This window comes from Carettochelys insculpta, chromosome 8 (genome assembly GCF_033958435.1).
Source record: "Carettochelys insculpta isolate YL-2023 chromosome 8, ASM3395843v1, whole genome shotgun sequence".
NCBI lineage: Eukaryota > Metazoa > Chordata > Testudines > Carettochelyidae > Carettochelys > Carettochelys insculpta.
In genome coordinates this window covers 46,600,092-46,620,251 of record NC_134144.1, presented here as the reverse complement: position 1 = coordinate 46,620,251, position 20,160 = coordinate 46,600,092, and the positions used below count along the sequence as shown (strand labels likewise).

Here is a 20,160-nt window from a genome sequence, read left to right as displayed (position 1 = left end):
AGACAGACAACCCTGGGGCACACATACTTCAGAGCTATGCCCAAATGGTACGGAGCGCTCAGGAAGAAGCAGCCTTGTTACATTCTCAATCAAGCATTTTATTTTAACATCTTTTTTAAACCAGAGATGGAGGACAATTTTCATGTGGCTCGGCTTTGTCTAAGGTTTTGGATTTAGGTTGAAGGCTAGTCATGCTTTGATGTCAAAACCAAGGTCTCCTTTGATAGCACAGAAATATTGGTATTGTTTTTGCAATATTAAACATAAAGAAGGGGCGAGGCTGTGGAAGACTTTGACTGTTTGAGTTTGGGACTGTTTTGGATATGGACATTGATTAGAATTCATTAATTTTGTTCATCTTTATACATATTCTATGATCAGCAATCTTGCGTATTTGACCTTAGCAATTAATCAGTACTGGCAACTTTGCAGAGCTATTTCTGTCAGAATGAAATACTGGAGGAAAGAAATCATGTTAATTGCTGATGTTACTTTAATTGTATACAAAAATGCTTATGAAGTCCTGTTTCCCTGAATGCAGAAGAAAAATATAAACATCAGCTATAGTAAACTCTTTCATATCCAGGATTTTATCACTTGGAACTCTCAAATAACCAGCATTTTAACTATAAGTAAATTTTGGTTATGCTTTCTATAAGTACAGTATAGTTAGAGTAAATATGAATAAATACAACAAATAGAGTAGAAATGTACAGTGTGCAATACTACTGTTGGTAAATAAAGTACTCTGCATATGTTTTTGTTTTGTTTCTTACTATCTAATCTTGTTTTTCTTTAGTGTTAGGCGTTGCTAGGTATACCTCTCTATTATCCAGAATATTTAAATATCCAGCAACCGGTCCCAGGGCTGCCAGGTATAAAAGAGTTTACTGTATTTCTTTGCTCAGATACCCTTAAGTCTGCCATTCCAGTGAACTCTGTGCCTGAGAAGTTCTGTCTCTCTGCTGCCTTGAAGAGTTATGCTCACAATTACTTCTCTTGGCATTTTGTGTACAACTAGTATCCTAGCCAAAATTAATCTAATCAGCCTAGGTTAGCCGCCTCAAGCCATATAATTTGGTGCCTCAGGTAGTATCTTCCACTGTCTGAAGCTATTTAGCTGAAGGGATTTCATTCACTGCTCTTTCAACTGAGTTTGGGTGTCCCTGTCACACCCATTGGCTTTAACATGGGCTGTATAGTCTTTGTTCCAGCATAGCAGGCATATTTTAAGTAAATAAAATATCAAACCACAGAACATTCTCTATTTGACAGGTGGTTGTTTCCTGTGGAGAGCAAAGAGAAATTCTGAAGCAGTGCAGAACATTGCCTGATAAGGTTTCTTTGCATCTTAACAACACTGAAATAGCATGCTTGCTCTCTGTGATGATAGACAGGAAAAGGGCTATGCTAAACAGCTGCTGAGTTGCAAATGTTATTTAATGTTTGAATCTGTAGAGGTATAGAAAGAATATGAATTTCCACCAGTGGAGGAGGCTAGAAGGAAGCTTTGATGGTGATGGAAAAATTGCCATTACTCTTGTGATTTCTTCTCCACTGATGTACCTTTTGTCTGTGGCTGGACTGATGACTCAAAAAGCTCCATCCCTTTAGCAAAATTGAGCCCTCTGATTGATTGATCTGCTTCATAAGAGTGGAAAGCCAATCAGAGAGAACTCTCTCTCCTGCCTCTTCCTGGAGCAATCAAAAGTCATTCTCACAAGTATGGAGGGGCTATTGGGAGCTGAAAAGGAGCACCCCTTCTATGAGCGGGGGGCGGGAGGGCAGAACAACACTACTGCTCTTTTCCTTCTATTCTTGTAGCAGCACCTGGACTGGGAAGAGGGTGGACGTGCCTTGTGCTTTCCCCCACAACTCTGGAAAGGGGGAATAGGACCCTACTGCAGCTTGTGCCCCAGTGTTTGAGAGGGAGGTGAAGGAAACCCAATGAGGACCACAGGTGAGGCTAACTTGAGACTAAGCTGAAGGGAAGGACTCAGGGTAGGGGGGAACTGATGGGCCTGAATTAATTGCTGGGCAGGAAATAGGCAATTGTGGGGGCTAAGAGCTCTTTCACAACAGCCCACAATTAGCTGAGTCAATACATCTGGGAGAGTGGACAATATTGTTACGCACTGGCATACGGAGGATGGGCAGGGGAGTTCAAACGTACCAAGGAGCCAAGCTAGAAAGTCTTTCGATGTTTGGCAATACTGGTATTGCCTCATGAACATACAGTACCTTAGCACCTGAGAAACCGAAAAAACTAAGTATTAAAAAAAATGCAGGATCAGGGTCTTTAATTTGTCTTATTTGCAAACATGCAAAAGTAACCAACTGTTCTGAATAAAACCGAACTTCTTTGTAGGTCTTCAATTACAGCATATGCTGTTTTGCCACTTGGGCTGCTGTTACTACTTTCAAGGCCCTTAACAGTTTATCGCTATGTGACACCAAGACACCTAGGTCAGCAGCAAGTGGGGTTGAACCCAGGACCCTTAGTTGCTAAAGCCATGAGTCTCTACCTCCTGAGCTAAAAGCCAGCTGACCTTTAGCTAAAGCCATAGAGCACATTTCATTCTCCCTAGTGGGCTTAGTGCCTCTGGGTCACATTCCATCTCTTGTTTACTATAGAGATGTTGACTGTGGACACTGATCAGCATCTTCAGTTATCTACTTGTTTAATTTTCAAACAAGCATCTTTCTGCTCTCTCCCATGCTATTCCTCATGCTTGGAAGCATAAACAAAAATATCACCATAAACATTCACAAGTCTACCGCATTATTCACCTTCAAAACCCTCATCAGAGCCCTCCTTTGATGCTATGTCTCCAAAAATATTGAGTGGTTAGGCAGTTGGGCTATATCTACACTACTGTGATCTGTCAACAGAAGTTATGGTTGGAAGATCTCGGCTGACAAAACGTCTGTTGACTGATTGCAGCCACACAGAAAAGTGGATTGCTCTGTCAACAGAGAGTAGCTGGACTGCCCAGCTGCTTTCTTGACAGAACAGATAACCAGAAGCACAGCAGACAGGGCTGCCTGGCATCCCAGAAGTCCTGTCTGTTGACAGAGCACCCCACCCCACCCCAGCCCCGGAGCATTCACACGGCTTTTTTGTCGACAGATTCTGTTGAGAAAGGCATTATGCCTCATGGGTGAGAGGCAGAAGGCTGTCAACAGAATACATTTTTAGTGTGGCCGCACCATGGGTTTTGTCGACAAAATGCGGGTTTTGTCAACAAAACCCGCTAGTGTAGATGTAGCCTTGGTGTACCGAGACCACTGCCTGTTGTACACACCCCTAATTGTTTCTTTATGCTCTGTCTTGCCTCTCTATATATATTGTGTTTTGGCTGAGACTGTCTTGGGAGTAAAAGACAGTTTTGTTTTGTGTTTATACAGTGTGAAGCACCACGGGACCTTGTTTGAGAACTGAGCAAACCATTGAAACAAACAGAAACATTGCAAAATTGTTTTTCATTTGACCTGAAATTAATTTTTGCATCTTCATTTTGCCATGACTTTGGGTAGGGTTCTTTGACTATTTTTAAAATACAAATTTTGCAAACAACTCCCTCTATATTTTGAAACAAAATATGTTGAATAAAAGTTTAACATCTGTAGATGACAGAATTCACTGGGCTATTGAGGGAATGAGGCCAGACAATCATCACAGTTCTACTGTAGGTCGTGATGGAAGGTTTCAAAGATTAAATAATGTGAGGTGTCTGTTTTACACTGAAAAGTTTGTCCAGTGTACTGAGGCATTTGTTGTTACTATTATTTGGAGGGAACAATAAAGATCACACATATATATGCAAATTGTAGTTGTCTATTTGTTATATGTTGATACATTTTTAAACAATGCATTCCAGGGTAATTTTTTGCAAGATGGACTACTAATTGCAAGAAGACTATCTAAAGGGCATATTGCAGCAAACATTAACAATGGACATATAACTTTTTAGGTAAAATTTTCCGTATAAATTCTAAAGTCTATGCTACTACCATGAAATTCAAAAGGATTTGTACTCGTGGTTCAGAGAACGGTTAACCCTCCCAGAATGAGAGATAGCACTTCTGTGTCTCCATATTCTTAGTGGCTGATTCCTCTCTTGTTGATTTCAGTGGGAACAGGACAATGCCTAGCTGTGTAATTAACCTGAATCAAAGCTATGTGTATGTGGCAATGGAATGCAGAAAGATGAAAGATATGACTGTGAATATGTTTCTGGGTGCTCATCATTTAAATGGCTGTAATATCCTGACAAGCGAAACCTTCAGGAAGTGTTCTCTAATTTATCTGTCTCGGGGAGGGGAAAAGGGAGAATGATTTTGTGATATTGGATTTTGATGGGTATTTTGGAAATCTTTTATAATGTAATGAATAAAGTAAATTGAACCAATTTTGTTACACTGGGAAAAAAATTGCATTTATCTATTCCCTTGGGCAACAATTAAATATCTTGACTAGTCTATAACTCTAAAAATGACCTCAAACATGATCAAACCAAGAGCACTTAACACGTTTTGTATTAGTTGTGGCTAAATTTTTATAAACAGATATTTCTCTGATGTTATTGTCTGTCCTCCTGTTGTTTTTATTAGTGCACTTTTCGTGGTAGTAGGTATAAATCAAATTTTATCCTAGCTTAGAAAGCAACAAAACTGAATTTCGGTAAGTGGCTTAGCTGGGCTTTTGTCATTGTGGGATATGTAAAGATAGAGCTGTATATGATGGAGAATCAGTGGCAATAAATACTCACAATGTGGTAAGATAATCAAATATTGCTGATGTAAAACTATTTAAGACTTTTTTTGATCTTCCTTTTTGGGTACAAATGCAAGACAAATATGTTTAACGTTCAAGGTAACTATACTCTTTAAAGCTGTGAGCCACAGAACATCTCAGGATGTTGTATTCCTCTTGCATTTTGTTGTCTGCAGTGTTATAAATGAAATTCACCTCTGTGAAGTAGGCCAGCACGAAACCTACTGCAAAAACATTAGTGGTAGGAATGTTAACATTTAAGCGGTTAACTGGTAAACCTCACCCTAAACCAATGAGTCTTACTGATTACAGTTAACAAGCAGGTGCTGGAGCAGCCCCCACCCCCTGCCTACTGCAAGCAGAGGGTTGCTCCAGCCCTGCGAGGCTGCTGCTGGTGGTCGCACTCCAGCTGGACTGGAGTAGCCCACCACCACCACCACATGCAGTGGTCAGCAGGAGAAGCATTGCTGGGAGGCGGGGTTGGAGTGGAGTGGCCACCCTGCTGCAGACAGAGGCTGCTTTGGCTGGGCTGGAGAGCTTCCACCCACAGAGCACCAGGGACTGGAGCTACTTCAGCCCAGCTGGAGCACTACTCTCCGCAGCTCACCCAGTGCTGCACCTGCCGCATTCCCGGGCCAGTTCGATGCGTATGGGTGCTGCTCCAGCTGCACTGGAGCGTCCTCCACTCACAGCAGCACCACAGGCAGGGACACTTCATTTGGGCCAGAGTAGTCCCGGTCCCTGGTGCACTGTGAGTGGGAGCGCTTCATCCCAGTCAGAGGAGCCCCTGTCTGCAACAAGGGGCCACTAGTGGCCTCCCCAGCCACTCCCCAAACTGTTTAATTGGTTAACCAGTTAAATTAAGTGTTTAACCACTAGCTAATTAAACAGGATTAAGCATCCCTAATCCATCCTCCATAAGGCTGATACAGGATACATAGGACATGTACTGCCTCTCAGACAGGGGTGATTTTCACCCTCTCATTAGCAGACAACTTCAGGTCTAGAGATCTGTTATCACATACAGATCCCCCCTACATTTACAGGAACCCAATGACATGATTTCTTTGGCCATGATTTTTGGACATTGGTGACATTGCTAACGCTTTCCATAAGGGAACAGTTTCAAACATTTTGTAATACCTTACGAGGAAGATGGCTGTTAAAGCAAGTTTACTACATTTATTCAACCATCTCTTCACACTTGACTGCTGAATGCTTTAGATTTGCTGTTACATGTGATAATTACTTTCCTTAGTCAGTATTCCCTAGGACAACAAAATCCTGACCGTAAGCTCCCATTTAGCCACATTGCCTGGGAACATGCCAGTGCACAGTACTGATTAACTAAGGTAGAGCTACATGGGGTATGTATTGCTGGATTCCGATCACAAGGATGTTCTGATAAAAAGAATTGGGATAACTGGAATTATACTGCATTTATCTAAATTACATCTGGCCACCTTATTTAACAGTACAAGACTTTCACATCATGTAAGCAACTGAACAGTGTGTGCAGTAACGTAATTATCTAACGGCACAAAAGGTACCACTAAGAAAAATATTTTATGGCCTTGCACCACAGTTTTAATGCCATCTCACTAGCTCCAGGAAATTCTGAAAAACAATGCATTTGATTATGTTTGGGTCACTTAAATATTTCAGTTAAAATGTTCTGTTTAGTTACTCAGTAATAGTCTGGCATGACTGCAGCTGCAGATACTTAAGGGGGAAATTCATTAATGAATTCTTAGCCCATAATTCTTCTGTATCCATCAGTCGCTATAGTCCAATCAAGTTGAGAAAACTTTTTCCTTCGTCATAGGCAATAAACATTTGTTAATTGTAGCCTAAAGCAATGACTTAAATGCCTTTTTTTCTGAGGGTAGCAAAACAGATTATGTTAAGTGATTAAATTAAATGCATGCTTGCCAAAACACCCATCAGATGACAGTCTTATGGATTTTTTTATCATCGTCTTCCTGCCAATACAAATTAGTGAATGCTGCATGTAGTCTTTTAGCTCTCTACTTATCTGCAGCTCAGTCTGCCACCCTGTGAACTGTCTCTTGAGAAGGTAGAACTCCATCATTATTAAGTGGATTAAAAACAAAAAAAAAAATTAAATTAGCCAATGCATAACAAATTCAGAGCCACAAATATCAGTTGATTTTTTTCTCTCTCTTAATATTTAAAACTGTCTGCACAAAACCGCTCTGTATTTTAAAGCTTGCTTCAGTGTCTCTCACATTCTGTCCTCTAATTTTGTTTTTAGTATTTCTAGTTAAAAAAAAAAAGGTTTAATAACATGTTGTTCAGGATTTTTCTGCTCTTCCACTGGTGTTCATGCAGTTATGTTCAACTGGAGTGAAACTGCCTGCATATGCTTAAACCAGGGTAATAGGGTTCAATATATTCCTCACAATGCCTGGAAGGAGGGTTGTCCTACCTTTTCCTCACCTGCTTGGCATGGTGCACCCTGGGAGAGTGTGAAGAGTGATAGGGTCAGGACTGCAGTTGTGAATGGTCCTAATGTGGGCTACGTAAAAAAGTATGGCTCTTTGTACCATTCCATCTCACAGTCTGACCCCATGCCCCATTTGTGTGTCTTGATGGCAGTGGACTTATACAGGTGTAACTGAGAGCCTATAGAATCATTATACTTGGTGATAATATATTAGATAGAAAAGATACTGCTTAATTTATAGAGTTCAGCTTGAGTTTGCAGGAATGAGAGTTAGGGGGAAAAAAACCTTTGTACTTGTAAGTTAAAGCCACTTGTTATAATTCTCTGTTATAGCAACCAAACTTTTCTGTGGAACCATGTTTGCAACATCATTTTAAAAGAAGAACCTGACTCTTAGGTTTATGTAAGTTTGATGTTGTTTTTATAAATAGTCTGGGATGTTTAAGTAAATGGTGCTAGGGCAGTGCTTATGGCATTTGCTCTATAATGAATGCTCTCACTAAGCAAAAAACTCCCCTCAACTTTAAATGCATTGCTTTAACTTTCAAGAGGCCACTGTTGGTATATCGTGGGGGACATGTTTCTCTCACTAAACAATGGCCATGCAATCCCCTGCTGTGTCCTACATGTTGAGCAGGACCAAGAAATAACGCACACTCACCCCCAGCCCTCATGCATCTAGCCTGAGTAGCTCTGACCTCTCAGGAGCAATTGCTAATGAATACAGTCTGAACCCCAAAAGGACCCATTCTTAACACAGCACCCAGGGCTGAATAATAGTACAGTAGAACCTCAGTTACAAACACCTCAGGAATGGAGATTGGTAGTAACTCTGAAATGTTCATACCTCTGAACAAAACACTGATTGGTCTTTCAGCAGTTTACAGCTGAGCGCTAACTTAATACAACTTTGGAGCTTTACTATAAAGAAGAAAAATACTACTTTACTTTCATTTGTTTTTAGTATATGTTGAACTTCCCTAATCTGGCACACTCTCATCTGCAATCCAGCATGATTTTGCTAGCCAGACCACTTACCATGGGTGTGGCCAAGTTTCCTGGGGCTCCCATAAAGTTTGTTTACAGTCACCAGTCCTGGATCTCAGGGTTCTGTGCTGTTATTTATCTGTAATTTACCCCTGGATATCTTCTAAGAGCCCAGTAAGCAGTAGAAGTGTTGGTAATGCTGCTAGACAGTATTGACCTGTGGTTTGGCAAATTCTGTCATTCGGCACCAGTCAGGTCCTGGGGTCCTGGAAGGGAGAGGTTCAACCTTTAGTCAGTTTGCAATGGTACTGTGTTCTATTTTGCTTTTTGCTTGATTGGTTGGGCGGGGAGGGGGAGGTTGCCTCATCTGCTGCCTGATTGTGTACATCCATTTCTAAATGAGGTGTGTGGTTGATTGGTCAGTTTGTTAATAACTGAGGTTCTACTGTACACCCAACCAAACATCCCTCCTATATCTTGCTGTTTACCTTCCCTTCTTGTTTAGTAAGTATGCACTACATCAGAGAGGCCCAGATGTGGCCCATGACAGCACCTGTCTAGTTAGTAGTTTTAGAGACAGATGCATTTATTTCCCTTACTCCAGCATGTCACATAGGGCTTGTCTAGACTTTGAAGGCTGCAGAGCTACAGCTTCACAATGCAGCTGTACCACATTAGTGCTTCAGAGGAGATGCTACTTACATAGATGGGAGGTCTGTTGTCACTGGGATAGGTACGCCATCTTGCTGACAGGCAGTTGCTATGTCCATGGAAGTAGCACTCCATCAACACAATGCTGTCTACCCCAGGACTTAGGGGTATAACTACATCATTCAGTGGTGTGGATTTAGTAGTAATGACATAATGGCAAATGTAGGCCAAGCCTTTGTTAGACTTGGGTAGATGACACTGTCGTTTCTGATTACACATTTTGTCGTGAAGTTTAAAAACATGTTTGTAATTTAGGAGTTGATGACTCTCAATTGCTCTGTGCAAATCATCTTACAACAATAATTAATGCTGTAATATTTGTGCTGTTTTCTGGTCATCAGTGTACACTAGACAGTAACCCTTGAACTGTTACAACTTGGCATATCACTAAGCTGCCTTTTTTTGTAGTCAGTCATCAAAGACCGATGGCAGTTTGGGTGTGTTATCAATTATCTTTTATGTATGGATCTTTGTATTGAATTTAATTTAACTACACTAAATAAAGGTCAACAGAGCAAAATAGCCTTGTTGTTTACAGTAATCATAGCTCTAATTTCCAATGCTGTTGTATTCATTTTATATATATTCCTTACAAACACTCATCTATTAATGAGTTCCCTAGCTAACATGAAATAAAAAGAAGCTGAAGGCCATGTTGTCAGGATTGTTCTTTGGCAGTGATGCTAAAGAAAATGAACAACTGCAGAATAAAGGACACAGATGGGCCCAAGTACTCAACATAATTAACACTCTTCTAAAAATCGTTTTGTGATGACCTGTTGTGTGATGCGATTCTTTCCCACATAATTTTATAACAAAATTGAAATGCCCTGAGACATAAAGAAAACAGGTCACCAATCTAATTTATATGCCTGAGACCTAATTGAAAAGAAATTCACCAACGTATAAATAATATGTTTTACCTGAGTGGAATATGCCTGTGGTTGAAATTTTTTGTGCAATAGTACTTTTCCTTATTATGCTTTCTTTTCTTGCCATTTTAATAATAAGATGGAATTACTATGAAAAAAACCTAAAAACTAGCTGAATATGATTAGCATGGTGGACTAAAGCAAATCTGTTTGTGTTATTATAATTAATTATTTTGAATATTAAAGATGTGTATATCCAGGAGAGATGATTAATCAGCAAAACAGTGGGTTCCATAAGCCTTCGTCAAAGGTTATACTCTGACAGTAGTTTTTTGTTTTGTTTTACCTTTCAAAGGCTTCATTTAACTTTGTTTCTGATTTTTGAGTGTTGTCCTTTTGTTGGTGTCTAAAGCAAGGATGCATGCTCATGTGTATGTATCTTCCAAAAAACCGAATAGTCATCCCTAGTGTTTGTAATAATAAATAGTGTAAATTTGCAATAAGCATTGAATTGAGATGAAATTGGGATTGGGTTGATATTAGCAATAAAAACAAAAACAAACACAAAACAACAGAGAGGAAGACTGTACTTGACTATAATGTATAACCATTCCAATTCAAATGTTTTGAGGTTAGCAAAAGATCATACATACAACTGAATTACCATGTAGTACTGTACAGTGCATAAAAGTGAATATTACAAAGCAAAATTTAGCCATTGTGAACAGAAAATTATTTCCCCCAACTTCCTGGATCCCAGAAAATTCTTTGCCTTATTTACTGTGCCCATTCTCCTTGCATACAACCTGGAACTGTGGGACCACTGTGCCCCCTTAACTCTCCAGCCTGGGCTCGCTCGCTCTCTCTCTCTCTGTCAATGCGTTGCCAGTCACAAACAGCAAACTCCGCTGGGTGTTGTAATCACACAGCCCCCAGCATACAGAGACACAGCCAGTTAAATTGCGTGAATGCTTTCTAAGTCACTCATGAATGTACAAAGAGAGAAGCTAGTAAAGTCCTCTCACGCAGGTTCCATCCACACACCACAGAAATGAACCCCTCTTATGCTGTTTAAGACCTTGTTTTGAACAGTGCAAGCTCATTAGTTAGTTTTCTGCTTTATAGTAATCTGAGCAAATTTCCCAAACATTTTAGACAAACTCACTAGTAAAGAAAGAACATTAAAATAAGTTTACTGACTGCATAAAGATTTTAAGTGGAAAAATAGTGGCACAGGCATTTCCCGGTGAGTTTTTCTGAGTCACATAATTGAACAATCCCCATTGTGTGGTACTTGCATAACTGTCTCTTATTGAATTGTAAATCTCTCATTTACAGTTCCGCTGTTGGTCAGAGGTAGATCATGGTTGTTTAACAGCCATCTGGCATCTTCTAGACTCTCAACATATTTCCATAATAACCATATGATGAAACCTCATAACTCTTTATATAATGATAATCTGACTATTTTCACAGAACAGTGAGTTTCAGCAAATCATGGCATTTTATACCTTACAGAGTATCCTTTGTACAAAATATAACCATACACAAGTATTGCAGTTACAGGGTGCTATTTCGAGGTACTGTATGTCATAGGTACAAATAAATATTTAATATGTATGGGGTGACTGAATTGTGGCTAGTTTTCTTCCATGAATAGATAAAAGCAGCCTTCAGTCAATTTTGCATCTTGTAGTTTTTGCCATAACTCATTCTGTGCTTCTTCTACTTTCTGTAACTGGTTTTCAATGCCTGGGAACTCTTTTAGCTCATATGTGGCCTTTGCTTTGAAATTCTGCTAATACTTCTCTACTTCCGCACAGAATCAGATGGAGTGAAACAAATTCATGCTAAAATTCTGTGGCTCTGAGCATTCACAGACTCCAAGTATGGGTATAATTTGAGCTACAGACTGGACAGTGATAAACCATTTCCAGGTGTGACTCCATCTCTGTTGTTGCCCTACATAGCTAGTGCTGCTAGTTCCTCACTATTTCTCAGTTAGAATCACAGAAGATTAGGGTTGGAAGGCAGGTTAGGTGGTCATCTAGTCCAACCTCCTGAACTTCTGTCTGTGGCCTCACAGAAGAAACAGTGGAATGCATAATGGAGAGTTAAATGTTGTCTCACAGGCTATATCTAAATTTGCCGAGAATTGTCGGCAAAAGATATGCAAATTGTGCAATGCATTTGTGTATCTCCTGCCGACAGTTCTGTCGGGAGAGGCTTTCCTGACATTTGGCATGTCCACGCAGGGCCAAATGTCAGGACAAACCCCGCTTCTGACAGTCCTTCTTCCTTGTGGAACATGGAAGCCCAGGACGTCAGCAGAAGGCTCCCAACACAGTAGACTTTGGTTGGGAGACCAGAGGTGTCCTAATAGAAGCCTGCACTCTAGACAGAACCACGGTAAAGTAGAGAAGTTGAAACACAAAATAACCCAGTAGTTTCCAACCTTTTTCACTAGTGTAGGCCCAATAATTCCACCAAACTGTTCACAAACCCCCAATTACCTCCCCAAACCTTTCACAGACCACCATCAAAGCCAATTCTAGCTGCTATGTACACTTCATTAAATGAAAAAGGAAACCACAACCTAGATTTCTGGACAGCAGTTAATAACATTTTTGGAAGATATTTAATTTTTAAAATAATAATTGTAAGTGCAATTTATTTAAAACTTATTTTCTATGATCATATTTATTTTTCTGTTTTTTTCATTGATCTCCCTGCAAAACCCTTGTGAATCCCCAGGGGTCCACAGACACTAGATTGGGAACCACTCCAATAATCTGTTAATGAGGGCTGTTTGGTTTTTGCAGTGGATGATCAGGGTAAGTGCATCAAGTATTCACTGATAGCAGTGTTCAAAATTAAGTCAATATTAAAGCAAATTTTGCAAAATAGGCATTTCAAAAGTGCACAGATATTTTTATAAGTTCCCACTAGTGTATGTATAGTAATATATATTCTGTGGGAAAAGAGTAAGAATTTGGAGTTTGGGGAAGGGAGTTGTTTAACTTTACTCTTAATTAATTTCAGAATCTAACACTATTATATATCCTGCTGATAAAATATGTTTTAAAACATTACTGCTTTAAACCTTTTTTTAGGAAAAATATTTTTTATCATCACTGTACAAGTGGCAAAATTCATTACCTTTGTGGGCATGTGCTCATGCTGATATACTCTCACTGGTGACACACAAAGGGGAACAAGGCTGAGATGTTAAAAATGTGGCCTGTGAAATGCTGCAGAAAAAAATAGCATATTATAAGTATTGTTATAACTAAATAAATGCTATCTTCAAGGTATTTACAACGATGAATTAATCCTCACAATTAGTAGTTAATGTAAGCATCTGTAGGTCATGTATTATCTTCATGTTACCTGTGGGGATTTTAATACAAAAGGTGGTTAAATGACCTGCCACATTCTGTGTCTGTGCAAAACTGAGGACAGAACTTGGGAGTTCTTGGCTCCAAATCAAGTTAGTGTTCCTTTGATGGCAAGATGACTAATCTGTTTCTAGTTCTGCATTGCAGATGCTCTGCTCCCAATATAAACAGAACCTCGAGAGAGGAATAAACAAGAACTGTTAAGCCCTCAAGATTTAGTACTAGTCATTTAAGCCTTGAATACATGGCTGACCAGTCATGTAGTGATATTAGACACTTTCTAATTTGGACTCGAAGTAATTGGTCATTAAACTACATTACAGTTATCTACAAATTTGGAAACAGAGCAGGCACCACATAAACATTCACTAAGTAAGCCGTGCTAGTCTATACACTATCAAAACAAAAAGCAGTCAAGTAGCACTTTAAAGACTAGCAAAATAGTTTATTAGGTGAGCTTTCGTGGGACAGACGTGGGTCTGTCCCACGAAAGCTCACCTAATAAACTATTTTGCTAGTCTTTAAAGTGCTACTTGACTGCTTTTGGTTTTGACAAACAATCACTGTAACTGAAGTCCGCTGCTTTTGAGCTCTGTATAAAACAATAATATAGGAATGATTGCTAGTATGAATAATTTTTTTTTCCTCACAGCAGCTGTCTACACTACAGTCCCCTTTCAAAAGGAGAATTCAAATGAAGTGCCAATTTACATATCTCCTGCTTCATTTGCATAATCTCTTTTCAGAAGAGAGTCTTTTGAAAGAAAAAAAGCAGTGTAGATGGAGTTCATTCAAAATAACATTTTTGGAAGAACCCTTCTTGAAACAAAATAGGAAGAAGGCTTCTTTCAAAGATGGTTTTCTTTTTTCATAAGAGCCCCATTTACACATTTTTTTCTTTTGAAAGAATCTCTTCTGAAAAGAGATTATGCAAATGAAGTACAATATATGTAAATCAGCACCTCATTTGCATTTCTGATTTCCCTCATTTGGATTCCTCTTTCAAAGGAGGAATGCCTGTGTAGACACCGCTAACATGTTCTGGTCCTTTGAAATTCACGTATTCATTAATAGTCTTGACACAAACTTAGAATGCTACCTGCCCCTCCAGTACTTGGTATTTGTGGGACAATGACAAAGTTTGATACAGTTTGTTCTTTTGTTTAGTGTCCACTGCACCTCAAGTTTTGTCTACACTTTTAAGTTTAAAGTGCAATTGTGGCAGCACTTTCATGCAGCAGTGTGGTCACAATACTTGTGCTGGAGAGAGCTCTCTGAGTGCTCCAGGTAGACCACTTCCACAAAGGGAGTAACTAGCAGAACAGGGAGCACCGCTCCCAGCCCTGGGGGCCTGTTTACCCTGGCTGTAACTAACTGTAACTAGGGCTGTAACTAGCTGTGCTTGGGAGAGCTGTGTTTTTTTCCAAGTGCTTGAGCAAGAAAGTTACAGCGCAGTAAAGTGGCTGTGTAGACAAGCCCTCAGTCAAATGCTAAACAAAATACATGGATTTGTGAATAGCGCCTGAATTGACTGCTAGTTGGGTTGCCAAGGTTAAGTATATTATTGGATGAAAGAGAAGCATGTGTCTATTGATTCCACATTCCTATACCCATTCCCAAAGGAGCTATGGAATTGCTGCCTGTGTGTGTGTTTGTGTAACCCTGTTACAGTTCTGTTTAATTCCTGATAACCAAATTTACTGATATAAAGCTCAGATATTCAGGGTCAGTACAGAGCTAGATTGTGGATTAGACACTGTAGGCCCATGTCTCTGGCCCAACATTGAGGAGACATGTGAGGATATAGAATTTTACAGTCTAATTTTTGATAGCCCTCATGGTTGTAAAGAAAAATTCTGAAGAGTAAATTAAGAATCTGCAGACAGCCAAAAATTATAGCTGTAATAGGTGTGAGCTATACCATTCATCTCAGTGGGATGTTAATTCCAGAGTTCACTGTGCTGGAATACCCAGCCAACACCCTTTCACGGGATGGAAGTCTTCATAATGAGCATGTAATTAAAACTAAGAAGTTGCATATCTCAACTGTCACATTGTTATACAGAAAAATACTTATTCTGTGAGCACTCAAACCAATTCTAGGTTTCAGAGCTCTGTCTAATCAGTCTGTCATTTTGGCACGTCAGCCACAGTTGATCATTGATTTCAGAGTTTAAGGGCACTGATGTGTAAAATGCATAAAACATGTTCATGTGAAATATCAGAAATCCAGATTTTTATATATCCAAAATCAAGTTAAATTGGACATATATAATTTTATTTCTTAATTTATTTAGGCTGTTGTTTTCTTTTTTGTTGCAGGGATGACATGTCAAGCCCGAACTTCATATACCGAAGATGAAGTCCTTTGGGGTCACCGTTTTTTCCCTGTGATTTCCTTAGAGGAAGGGTTTTTTAAAGTAGACTATTCCCAGTTCCATGCAACATTTGAAGTCCCTACGCCACCCTACAGTGTGAAAGAACAGGAAGAAATGCTTCTTATATCTTCCCCCTTAATAGGACCAGCTGTGAGTAACAGTAAAGAAAGGAATAATTCTGTGGAATGTCTAGATGGTCTAGATGACATTAGTACAAAGATACCCTCAAAACTGCAGAAAATTACTGGAAGGGAAGACTTTCCCAAAAAACTACTGAGGATGAGTTCTACAACCTCTGAAAAAGCCTACAGCATTGGGGATTTACCAATGAAACTTCAGCGAATAAGCTCGGTTCCTGGCAACTCGGAAGAGAAACTGGTAGCTAAAACTACAAAGATGATGTCAGATCCTATAAGTCAGTCTGTGGCTGATTTGCCACCAAAGCTACAAAAATTGTCAGGAGGAGCTAGAATGGAGGGAAAACTTCCACCCAAATTGAGGAAGATGAATTCTGATAGATTTACATAACAAGAATAGACATTTAGATATTATTTCATGTTTGAGTTACTAGTCAACTCCTCTGAAAAGAGTATAATTGCTAAAAGATGGAAGATTCCTAAGCACTACATGCAAACTGGGACAGCCGTGTTCTTCCCAGATAATGATGTACTCTAAGTATAATATGATAAAAGACCTGAACTCCCATCTGAGGTCATAGGAGAGCTAATATTAATTGGCATGTAGTATCACAACAAGCATGCAATAATAGTGTGCAATTTTTGCATATAGTTTTCTGGCATGATTCTTACTATATATTTATATTGTATATTCTGAAAATATGTAAAGGGGAGTGTTACTCTCTCCTATATTTCTTAAGGGTAAGTAGTTAGTAAAACATGAGTAGGTAACTTTCAGGGCAAGCTATAATTTAATTTAAAATGTATTTTTTTCTGATTGTAGATTGTGATGTTTTGTTCAAACAAAGTAGTAATGGTGCATGTTTCCTTTCTTAAAATAAGGCTATATGCATTAGTCAATTTCAAACACCAAATTTTTAGCCTTAAATTATTTACCATTTTATAATTTGCTTTAACATTTTCTTCATGTTTTTTCCCTGTCATTACAATGCTGGGAGAATTTAAAGTGTACATCATAAACGGCGTTGGCAAAAATTGTGCTGTTTAGAGCTGGGCAAAATATCTGGAGCAGAGTTTTTGTTTTTGAGTATAACATTTAAAATAATGAGATCATTTTGTTTCATGATTATTAAACATTGAAAATGGGCAAATTTGTTTGGTTTTCTGATGTCTTTAGTATCAGTCTACTAGGAAAATGTGAAATCAAATACTTAATTTCTCTGTGAAATCTTGTCCCAATTCTATCAAAGGCAAAATACTGATTTAGTTTCAGTGGGATTTGGGTTGTGTGCGGCAAGAGTATTGTGTGCAGGAAAGGAGGGTTGCAGTACTGCTACCCTTACTTCTGAGCTGCTGCAGGTGGCAGCACAGCGCTCATAGCTGGGCAGCTGGAAGTTGGTGGCTGCTGGCTGGAGCCCATCTCTGAAGGCAGAACCATCAGCAGCAGCAATGGAGAAAGCTAGAATCCTCACCTCCGTGCTGCCGGTGATGGGGTGCTCCCTTCAGCGCTGCCATCCTCTGTCCATACAGTTCAGAAGACAGCACAGAAGGGTGGCAATACCACAAACCCCCTAAAAGAACCTTGCAATGCCCCCTTCAGGTGCATTTTGGGTCAGGACCCCCCAATATGAAAAATACTGGTGTCCCCTGTGAAATCTGTGTAGTATAGGGTAAAAGCACAGAAAAGACCAGATTTCAAGGTTTGTGATGTATTTTTCATGGCAGTGAACTTGGTAGGGCCTTAGGCATTGTATAGGTACCTCCAGCCAACCATCAATAACATTTTGGCACCTATCATCTGCCTCTACTGAGAGATGTCTCAGTTCTTCCACTAAAAGCTGAATTTCTATATAGCATGTATCACATGCTCATTAATTTATGCTATGATATCATTACTAGAAGCGGTACTTTGGCATGTTTCCTGCATCTCGTTTGGAGTTTCAAGAATAAGGCTGGCTTTCAGAGTATCTTCAGGTAGCGGGTACTTCTGTGTTGGCTCATCTCTAGTCTGTTCAAGAAAGGGTCAGTGTGATGAATTTGACCATAAGTGTGTAGCTGGAGCACATTTGGAAACAGAGTAATTAAATAAGAAAACAGACATAATAATTAATTACTAATAAGCCTGATCTCAAAGTGTGTGATGTAATTTTTTTTGTATTTAACCAAAATAGTTTGTAACCACAGTGAACAAGAATCTTTTTACTTTGACAACATACATGGATCAAGCTATGTATCATTAACTGGTTTCAATCATGTATAGGCAGTTCTGCCTCAAAGGGCTTTGGACCGTTTTAAATGAGGGCGTGCACATTTATAGTGCTGTATAAAGAACTAATATTAGCAGATCTACTAATATATGGAATTTTGAAAAAAAATCTTGTAATAGGTGGCAAGGAATGATAAATGGGGAGTCTGCATTGCCAGAAGGGTTGATTCAAATGTAACAATTGATACTCAGCACTATTCACCATGTGCTAATTGTGTACTTACAGTTTTCACGTTTACTTGCTGAGTTTTTCCAGAGCTTATAACTTGTGATCTGCATTGCATGCTTGTTAGACCTTTGGCTAAACTGTCAGCTCTTTGCACCTTATTCAGTGTGTGTAGTAAGTACCGTGCTGTAAATGCCTGGTAAGCAAAATTCTGTGTTAGAAGATGAATTCTGAGAGCATTATTGTCCCCTTGTTGACAATTTGACAGGCTCTCTTACAAAATACATTTGACATCTGTGCCTTGCAAGTCTGAAAATGTCCTGTCAAAGCAATGTTTGGCAGCTCTTTTCTCATTATGTACGTTTCTGCAGCATGGAAGTTGGACTTTACTATTTCTGGGTAAGATTTTTTTTTTAATGTTAGCATTTGCTTTTGGGAAATTTGGGAGTAAATGTGTGCAAGAATATCAAGTACATCCAAAAAGTAATGTTGAAAGTGTGCTGGTGAAATAAATGGTATGAGAATCAGAACTGTTGATAAAGTGCAAGTGAAACACAAGTTACATTGGCCATGTCTACATGAAAAAGTTTGGTTGACATTCATTTGGAGATTTTTGAATACACTTGGGATGGGCATGCACCCACTTGGGTGTATGTGTTCGTGCTGTGCAAACTCACCATACATGGTTACATCAATGTAAAAAGTGGTGTGTCACAGATAGAAATCTTAATATGCTCATGCATCCATCTAGTGAAGTGCCTTTTGGGATATTTTTACAGGGCTTTCTAATATACCAGTTATTTGCCCAGGGAAGTTGGAGTCGCTTTCCCAATTTCTTCTTCCTGCAGTGCTTGTCCCAACTTTCACCATTTTTTTAAAACCCCCACAATCCTGCAAACTGCTTTTCTATCTCTAGCAGAAGCATGGACCCTGCAGCTCAGGACAATTACCATGAGCATTGCTAATACAAGATAAACAGTTCCACTGTATTGGCAGAACTTGACAAAGTTGCAGAGAAGATGCAGAGAGGATCAAGCACAATAACTGGATGCAGATAGATGTATCAGGGTGGGGGACAAAAAAAGAGCAGTTTTACATGGTGATTCTCTGCTTTTGGGCCTGACAAAGCAGCAGTGATTGTTTAATGTATGTAACATTTACTACATTGAAGTGTTTCTGAGTCTGTGGTTTTCACAGGCCAGTGTATGTGTAGCTAAGGTTCTCCTTGTTTTCCCCCAGTGTGGAGTCATAAGGGCAAAGGTATACACCAGAATGCCAATTCTTACATGGAGGTGGGTAGATAGCAGACTGTGGTGTTCATAGAAAAACTAATGAGTCTAATGTCTCTGGGAATATAGACCAATAATGCTCTGCAACATCTGAATTTGTTGTCAGCGCAAACCCTTGATGTCCTCATGAATTACCTAGTATGTTTTTTCGTCCTTTTCCTGCTCTTGCAGCAGTCACTTTCTCCATTTTCAGTCTTTCTCTGTTGTCATTGGTATATGGCCTCTCCAAACCCTATGTTTATAGTCTGAATGTGTCGAAAAGTGGAAGATGTCACAGAAGGTATCCTGCTGTGAACACTGAGCCCCTCTCTGGCACTTCAAGTACCCTGCCACTGAAGGCTTCTGCAAACAACAACAACAAACTCCCCACAAAACAAAAAGCAGTCAAGTAGCACTTGAAAGACTAGCAAAATAATTTATTAGGTGAGCTTCCGTGGGACAGACCCACTTCTTCAGACCATAGCCAGACCAGAACAGACTCAATATTTAAGGCACAGAGAACCAAAAACAGTAATCAAGGAACGTAAATCAGAAAAAAATGATCAAGGTGAGCAAATCAGAGAGGGAGGGGTGGGGGGGAAGGTCAAGAAGTAGATTAAGCCAAGTTTGCAGACGAGCCCCTATTATGACTCAGAAAATTCCCATCCCGGAAACAAAAAATAAATCGACAGGACCAGACAAATACCCAGAGACCAGCTACTCCAAGATCAGC

At 39.4% G+C, this 20,160-nt stretch overlaps 1 protein-coding gene across 3 annotated transcripts in view; it reads left to right on the top strand.

The window, feature by feature from the left end:
- KCNJ3 (potassium inwardly rectifying channel subfamily J member 3) overlaps positions 1–19,901 on the top strand; it is a 178,755-nt gene extending 158,854 nt beyond the window's left edge. For 2 of the 3 annotated variants that reach the window (XM_075001068.1, XM_075001065.1), the window contains exon 3: positions 15,535–19,901. In XM_075001068.1, the coding sequence (XP_074857169.1) occupies positions 15,535–16,118 (584 nt within the window). In that variant the 3' untranslated portion in view covers positions 16,119–19,901. The remainder of the gene's footprint in view (positions 1–15,534) is intronic. The other variant, XR_012646389.1, reaches the window with a different exon arrangement.
- Positions 19,902–20,160: the final 259 nt, after the last annotated feature.